The sequence below is a fragment of the Daktulosphaira vitifoliae genome, unplaced genomic scaffold, assembly GCF_025091365.1.
Source record: "Daktulosphaira vitifoliae isolate Bord-2020 unplaced genomic scaffold, ASM2509136v1 Scaffold_2, whole genome shotgun sequence".
In the NCBI taxonomy this organism is placed as follows: Eukaryota; Metazoa; Arthropoda; class Insecta; order Hemiptera; family Phylloxeridae; genus Daktulosphaira; species Daktulosphaira vitifoliae.
Genome location: NW_026099573.1, coordinates 6,721,725 through 6,730,403, shown reverse-complemented (window position 1 = coordinate 6,730,403; position 8,679 = coordinate 6,721,725). Strand labels below are relative to the sequence as shown.

Below are 8,679 nucleotides of genomic sequence, written 5' to 3'. Positions count from 1 at the left end.
TATATATATATATATATATATATATATATATACACAGTGAGATTACAGTATACTAATCCCTAAGAAAGATTTTTTTTTTTAATGTATACTAATGGTTTATTTTTTTAATATAGATTAAAACTTAATTTATTTTTATAAAACGTTGTTAATATCATGTTAATTATAAAAAAAAATATTTCTAAGAGTAGATATTTGAGGTTACTTTCGAAAGTCAAATGAAAATCTATTATTATTTTCTATCAAATGGAGAATATCCCATGTAAAATGTTAACTAGTAAAAAACCAATTTTGTTTTACTACTTTTTTAAATATTAGAAATTTAAAATTTAGAAAAGATGCTTAGTTATTAGTGACGCGTTATCTCTACATTACCTTTTAATAATTGTATTTATTCTGATAAATTTTTAAAATTATAGATCTGTTGATAACTATAACAAATAAATAAATAAATATGTTGAAATTAAATATAATAAAAGTGGTGAATTTTATTATAGACGTACAATTAGGCGATTTAAAATTGTTCGCGATTGCTCACGATAATTTATCAATGTTTAAACACTTAATTGAGTATGAAAACGATGCCATAATGGGAAGAAGATATATAGAAGGTATTAAATTAAACTATTCGGAGGATTCAGAAGAGTATCCGAATTTTATAACACCACTTTTGTTGGCTGCACAATGTGGTCGATATGAAATGATAGAATATCTCTTATCATGTGGCGATAAATTAGAAAGGCCACATCCATCTAAGTGTATGTGTATCTCTCGTTGTCGCCCGATGATGGAAAGTATGGATATTATATCAATTGGTTGTGAACGATTAAATGTTTATGCTGCCATTAGTAATCCTGCATATTTATGTTGTACATCTTCTGATCCAGTTCTCAAATGTTTTCAATTACATCATGAACTTTTAGAATGTGGGGAAGTAGATCAAGTATACAAAAATGTTTATTCAGAAATGGCTTATAAGGTAATTGTTTAACTACAATTTTTTTAGCGTATAATAAATTTTTATATTATATATAAAATGATTCAACAAAGATAAAACACTAATTTACTTGAAAACTCTTGAATATTTTTAATTTTAGTAAAGTATATTATGTTTAAATTAAAAAAACTCTAAATGATATGTACTTACATAATCTTGTTTACACAATTTCAAAAATAAAAATACTTCAATTTTAGCTTCGATGCGAAACTTCCATAACTTTTTGAAAAATAAACAAATCAACATAAGCTACATGATCTGTTATTTCCTTATTTATATCCTGTTTAAGATAAAGTATGTTGAATGAAAGAGGAATATACATATTATTTCTCATAAACAAATTATATTGATCCATTCATTTTCCAAAAAGTTATAGCATTATAAAGTTAAAAATTGTAAAAAAAAATTTTTTTACAAAAATCGTATTTTAGCTTCGATGCGAAGCTGAGAAAGTATTAATTTTACTATGATGAGTTTTTTTTTTTTGTGTCTGTTACCACTTTTTCTCAGCTCTCACCGAACGGAAAGTTTTCAATTTTTAAGGGTAATTGAAAACTTTTCCCTCGTTCCCCGCAAATGGGGGAAATATCCAAAAAAATTACAAATTTAAAAATCGATAATTTTGTCATTTTTTTCACTTTTTTTTCTTAAAACTTCCATAACTCTTTCAAAAATAAACAAATCAACATAATTTTTTTTATACTAAAACCTTAGATATTTCCCTTTCATTTGATATCATTTTTTTTAAAATCTATTACTTAACTTGCTCATTGGGTGGGATTTAAAATAGCAACTTTTTTACAAAAACTAACTTTTTCAACTTAATTTTTGAAAATGTTCCGGAAATACAGCGTTCTTTAAACATATATCAAATTAAAGCTTATTTTAAGTACTATAAAATGAAAAAAATGCGCAAATGGCTACCGTATTTAAAAATATGTTATTTTTCTAATAAAATTGTAGGTTTTGTATTTTATTTTATTTTAAAATATCTTATTAGGAGAATATATTGACTTTCATGAATATTATATAATTTAATTGACATAGAATAAAGGTCATAAGACATAAGAAATTAAACTTATTAAATTTTTTTTAGTTTTTTATTTTCATACTAAATTTAATAATTATAATTAGTATTTATTCATATTGTAATAATTTTTATAAGTCTAGAAGGTACTTATTAATAAAATGAAGAACACCAACTTTTTGATTTAACATAAAATATAAATGTATATTACGTGTATAACAAACTAACAACACATGACTAACGCAGGTAATTCGCACGGAGACGATAGTAGGTCAACTAACTCGCATTACCATCCATACGAATGATACAACGGTCGATCACCAGTATAGCAATGATAAGCTGACCCCTCTACTATATAAAATATATATCACAATATATTATATTTTAAAATCAAAGAACTACTAATTAGGATATAATCAAAGAAATAAGAGTTGATGTTGCTTTTGAAATAATCCACCAATTTCTCTAAATGAAACTCTATCTATAGATTTGCATCGAAGCGTTTCTTATGATAGTGATTTTAATCACTGTCAAATATCATTTATACTTGTCCCATCATTTTTTTCATTCATTTTATGTCTGTTTTCACTGTGAAGATAAAATAAAGTACGAAATTTTTATATTCCATAATAAAGTATATTACATTAGCTATAATTTAAGATACATATAAAAGTGTCACACTTTTCGGAACAATTTCAAATGTTAAGTTGAAAAAGTTCTAAGAAAGAAATCGGTTTGGTGAGATCTGAGAAAAAGTGGTAACAGACACAAAAAAAATAAAAAAACACATCATAGTAAAACCAATATCTTCTCACTTTCGCATCAAAGATAATAATTACGCTAATACTATTGTGGTAATGTAAAGCATTGTGTAAATAATATAATATAAATTACAGTTTGATTACCGAACACAGGTATTGTCATGGTCGGTTAATTGTAAAATTAGACAGTCTTCGTCCAGTACTGGTAAACGTCAATTGCCTTTTGATTCGCCTTTTTTTTTACTTCAGGGCGGCCCACGTCATCTTAATAATTCACACTACCACGTTGTGAATCAGCCCGAATTAATCAAGAGCTGATTTGCAACGTGATGTGCCCCCCTTTCGTTAACCGGATCCTAGAGTGAAAACCGTTAGGGAGGGCTACCAAAATAACTCACAAGACAAAAAACACAACACAAAAATAAGAATCTAAGGGGCACCGGCCTAAACCAGCGCCTCATGTCCTCCTGTGCCGAGCGGCATGGCTGCCTCTGTCTCAGGCGTTCCGCTTCCTCCATCTTTAACAAGACGGATTCGGCGAACGCTTGGACGAGCCTTCACGCCTCCCGGCTCCTCAACATCAGGTACACCATGGACCGACTCAGAGCGTGACACGGTATTTTTTAAAAGGTTATTAATAATAAACGTAACACCGTTATGTTCTGACTGTGGAGTCAATTTATTTTGTTTGAAAGTTATAAAAATATTATAATTTATAATGTACAAATGACGGGTAAACCGTAAGGTGCGGATATAACTCGACGACACGTACGGCGGATGTGAGTCATAGATGAACTCGATTACATAGTCGCCGACGTGTCTCGCGGTGCTGAACCCCTGACCTGTCCTATCTACCGACCGCCGGATAAGACAAACTTGTGTTATCGTCAACACTAATGAGTGCGACGGTGGACAGCTGATAATCACGACCGGATAACGTGCTAATTCACGGTAAATGAATAGTGCGCTATTACGGGCCGTGTCAAGCGTAGACCCAAGTCGGGATTCCAAAGAATCACCAGTATAGCAACGATAAGCTGACCCCTCTACTATATAAACTATATATCACAGTCGGTCATCCTATAATTTTTTGGCTCCTGACAAAATATCAACAAAATACAGATAATTTTTAATCGATTTGGAACATTTTTTTTTTTTTTTTAACAACAACGATAATAATAATTAAACACAAATTTTTTTTTTTCATAAAATTATATGTATACAAATGTATGATTTCATTGAGAAAAATAGTGTTTACATACAAATTACAGATATTAACATTAATAACAACAATAGTACAATATTAATATATATATATATATTTTTTTTACAATAGTTCATCTACATTTGGGCTTACCAACTTTAAACGGTCAAAGCTTATCACAGCACTGAATAGTTTTTGACTTACTCTCTCGCCTGTTATATCTTGTACCACATATCTGTCATACCTGAGGACTTTTGTTATTTCATACGGATATTTGTACTTTGGTTCTAGTTTTTTACTCTGTCCTGTCGTTCATTTATTTTTGTCAACATTTTCTCCCTATTTTCCTTTAGTCTTTCCGTTAAATCAACATTTTCAACCTTTTCTTTATTTAATCTAACTGTCTCTATCTCTCTATTCAAACTATTAGTAATTAATCCATTTGCTTTGTAGTTATGTATAACATCAAATGGTTTATATTTTGTTGTTGTCTGTGTACTATTATTTACAGACCATGTACTTCCATTAACTTCATATCCCAATCTCTGTTTTCCTCACTTTCAGTTATCATCGCTAAACATTTAATAATAGTACCGTTTGTTTTTTCAACTTGACCATTACTCCTAGGACTCTTGGTTGCAGTTTTTACGTGTATAATATTANGTCTTGGTTGCAGTTTTTACGTGTAAAATATTATGATCTCTACAGAACTTTTCAAAAATTACGGAAGTATAAGCGGAACCTCGATCGCAAATAAACCGAAGTGGCTTACCATAATGGCTTATAAAAAGTCGTACGTACACTATTGTTTCCTCCGCACTCACATCCTTCACTGCGCTCAAAACAACATACTTACTATAGCCATCTATAAAAGTCAGCACATATTTATTGTCCCTATCAGTCAACACAAATGGATCTACATGATCTAAATGTACAGTCAACATAGGTTGGTTACCCTTATCCAAAGGATGCCAATACACAGCTCCTTTATTTGGTATTTTATAATATAAACAATTTATACATCTATTTACGTACTGCGTACCGCCGCCACTCCGGACACTGTTCGGTACGCCAAACAGTCCAGATCGCCGCCCGCCTCTGCACCCTGAGCAGGGCTTCAAGATTTTTGGACGAATACTCAAAAGTATCCGCCCAAAACGGGGACCGTACACCTATAATAATAATGTTACGTTTATTTTTTCCTCCGTCAGACCATTCTTTACTAACTGAGAGACTCAATATTTTTGCTTCTTCTTCAATAACGTCAAAATCATTTCGAAGTTCATCAACAAATTTTACCAACAATTGTAGCATACTATTACCAGTAACCATATCAATTTCAGTTCTTTGTAAATAAATACTTGTTGCATTAAATCTGCCTAATACACGTTTCCAAAAAATAGTCATAAAAGCTGTTTCTAATTTTATTAACTTTCTTAATTGAATCGGCCTCGTGACAAGTATCAGCATTTTCATCCATATCTTTAGAAATTTCAGTTAACGTGTTATATACCTCTTCATAGTTACCAGCTAATGCTTCTACAGCATCATCACGACAAGACCATCGTGTACTTGAGAGGCTTTTTAATGTCTTACTATTTTTTCTACTGTTTCTTAATAGGACATCCCATCTATGCGTCGAGGCTCCTAAAAATGCATATAATTTTTGAAGAATTGAAAAAAAAATAATTGCTTCTTAACATTCTTTTGCACTGCAATCTCCAACTAAATCCTAAGAATGAGCATCACATGGGACATAAAATGCTAAATCATTCATTTCTTTAATTTGAGCTTGTAGCCCACGACATCGCCCAGACATATTGGTAGCATTATCATAAGTTTGCGCTCGACAGTTGGCAATATAAATACCACTTCGTTTGAGAAATTCCAAAACCAGTGTGCTTCACTAGTGTGACTATGAAAAGTAACAAAACCAAGAAACCGTTCATGTACTGCACCATTTAAACAATATCGTATGATAATCGACAGCTGATCAATATGAGCAAGATCTGGAGTTGAATCAACGACAATACCAAAATACTTTGATTTGATAATTTCTTTAACTATGTACTCAAATACTTTTAACGACATGATACCAATAAGTTCCTCACAAATTGTTTTTGATATGTAAGACATACTACCTTTGCCTTTGTTACCATGATTTTCAATATGTACTTTTAACACAGGATCAAATTTAGCAAGCAACTCAAGTATTCCTAAATAATTACCATCATCCGTTACTCCAATTACTTCATGACTACCTCTAAATGCAAGACCTCGTGATGAGATAAAACGAATAACTTCAACATCGCGTTTTAAAATATCTATCCAATAGCTTTCTTCTATTTCTAATTGTTTTATTAAATTTTTATTAATATTGGTTTTATTATTCAAACGATGAAGCCATTTCATCGTGCATACTTGGTAAATGGAACTGTTTTCATCACCACTAATATTTTCATCGCTCTTTTTCCAATTTGAAAATCCATTTTTTACCAAAGTATTTAACACAGAACTATTATCATTAAATAACATATAAACAAAGCAAAATGCGTTGCCTGTTGATTCAGAGTACATCAACCATAACCGTGTTTCTCTCCATTCACCAAAGTTCGTATAAAAAGTTTACTAGAAAAATACCTTTTTTGATTGTTATATTTTCGCATGGAAGCTGAAAAACGTTGTCTTTTTATTTTGGAAATATGCTGGTCCTAATTTTATACATTCTTCTAGGACAGCTTCATTCATTTTCGGCCACAATGCAGGATCTTTGTTAATTTCAAACTCCGTCAACATTTTCTATTTATATCATACAAAATAGTTTTAATATTTAAATAAAATTTCTTTTAATTGTTCATAATATAGGTCATAATCAAATAATTTAAATTAATTAAATTATATTTACTTCATAGTGTTTGTGTCAAATAATTCATCAGCGTTTGTGTCAATTTCTTTATACATTTTTGGCTCCAATTCAGTATTTTCTATTAGATGAAAGTAATTAGATAATTTAGGAATTTTTGCTTCCACTTCTTTTTTAGTTTCTGAATTTTTCGTTTAAAAGCACCAGATTTATATTTTCGAGGTGACATGATTATTAACCTCACAAGAGCAACTGTCGTTTACGTTAATATAATCAGAACTGAGGAGTGCGGTTTTTGATTATAAAAAGTGTGTCGTTTAAAAACTATTTATATCACAATATTAAGATAACATCGCATTTCTCAAAAATATATGGTTTAATGTTGATAGATTGGTGATATCGATTGGTAATAGTGTGTCGTCGTTCATCGACAAAATATTTTTATCGCATAGGCGAATCGGGAGCACATTAGATTACGAGGATAAAGTATTGAGAGTCAAGCACACAAATGCGATAAGCCACGGACACTATAATTAATTGTGTGTTGGTAATGAAGTATTTAAGTCCATTTTCAAATTTCATAAATTTGAAAATTATAAATAATTGTTGTATTTATTTGATGCCATTTTATATGAAAAAATCCAATCAAGACGTTGGGGCCCCTTTAAACTCGGGGCCCGGGGGCTATAGCCCCCCTCCTTGATCTAGCCTTGTTAACAAAGGAAAGAAGACTCCTGTATCATTTACGGCGGGTCGTCGTCGGCCGTGCGGCACTTGCTGAACTTTGCCTTATAGCGTATGGCACACGGTGTTGGTCAGTCAAATACTCATAGTAGGCCGACGGCTGATAAAAAAGTGGCACGAGTCTAGGAGCATCGTGTATATGAAGCGACGCGGGGCCGTGTAAAAATATAATGTATATAATAACGTGAAATTATCGTCTGACGGTTATTGCCAGCCATTTTATAATTAAAATTGAATTTTTTATCGGTATTTATCCCTCTAAAAAAGACTTGCTGTTATCTGTTAGAAATTGCCGTTAGATTGTTGTTAGCTCTTCATCTGCTTTTTCTGTTATTTACCATGCTAGAGTATCATGTTTCTTTTTCCTTAACTATTTTTTTAAATGATTGAGTAGTTCCGCCAATGGCGAATGACCAGATCTTTTGGACGAAGCATCCAGACCATCGGATGGGTCACTTCGGAGACCGGATACCGTTTTCTTTTAGCTTCGATGCGAAGCTGAGAAGATATTGGTTTGACTATGATGTGTTTTTTTATAGATGCTTGATATCTTTACCTGTCATTTGGTATATTTTTTCATAAATTTATATGGTTCAACACAATTTTTTTATGAGAAAAAATATTTTTTAATAATCCCTTTTTCATTCAGGATATTAATAAGAAAATAGCAGATCATGTAGCTTTGGAATAATCCACCAATTATTTTAAATTAAACACTATCTAAACATTTGCATCGAAGCGTTTTTTTTTATAGTGATTTTAAACACTGTCAGATATCATTATACTTGATCCAACTATGCCACGTCATCACTGTACCGCGACCCCCTGTGCTGGGTTTTTTATAATTATATTTATGTGATGAACTGTATTTTATTAATTATTTTATTTCATTTTTACTTTATTATAAATTAACTTAATTTTATTTATGCGTGGAGAGCACGCACCTGACTTTTTCATTAATTTCCAATTAACATTAACGGATATGTTCCAATAGCGTCCATGATGTGACAGGACTTAGACGTCGTAATGACGGATAAATAATGTAGTCGACACGATTATAGTTATTTAGTTTGTGCGGTGCCGTTT

General features: G+C 31.1%; 1 protein-coding gene across 1 annotated transcript in view; it reads left to right on the top strand.

The window, feature by feature from the left end:
* Positions 1-8,679, top strand: part of LOC126897942 (short transient receptor potential channel 4-like) — a 31,073-nt gene that overhangs the window by 18,607 nt on the left and 3,787 nt on the right. Inside the window, exon 3 of the mRNA XM_050671890.1 lies at positions 495-976. Coding sequence (XP_050527847.1) covers positions 495-976 — 482 coding nt within the window. The remainder of the gene's footprint in view (positions 1-494; positions 977-8,679) is intronic.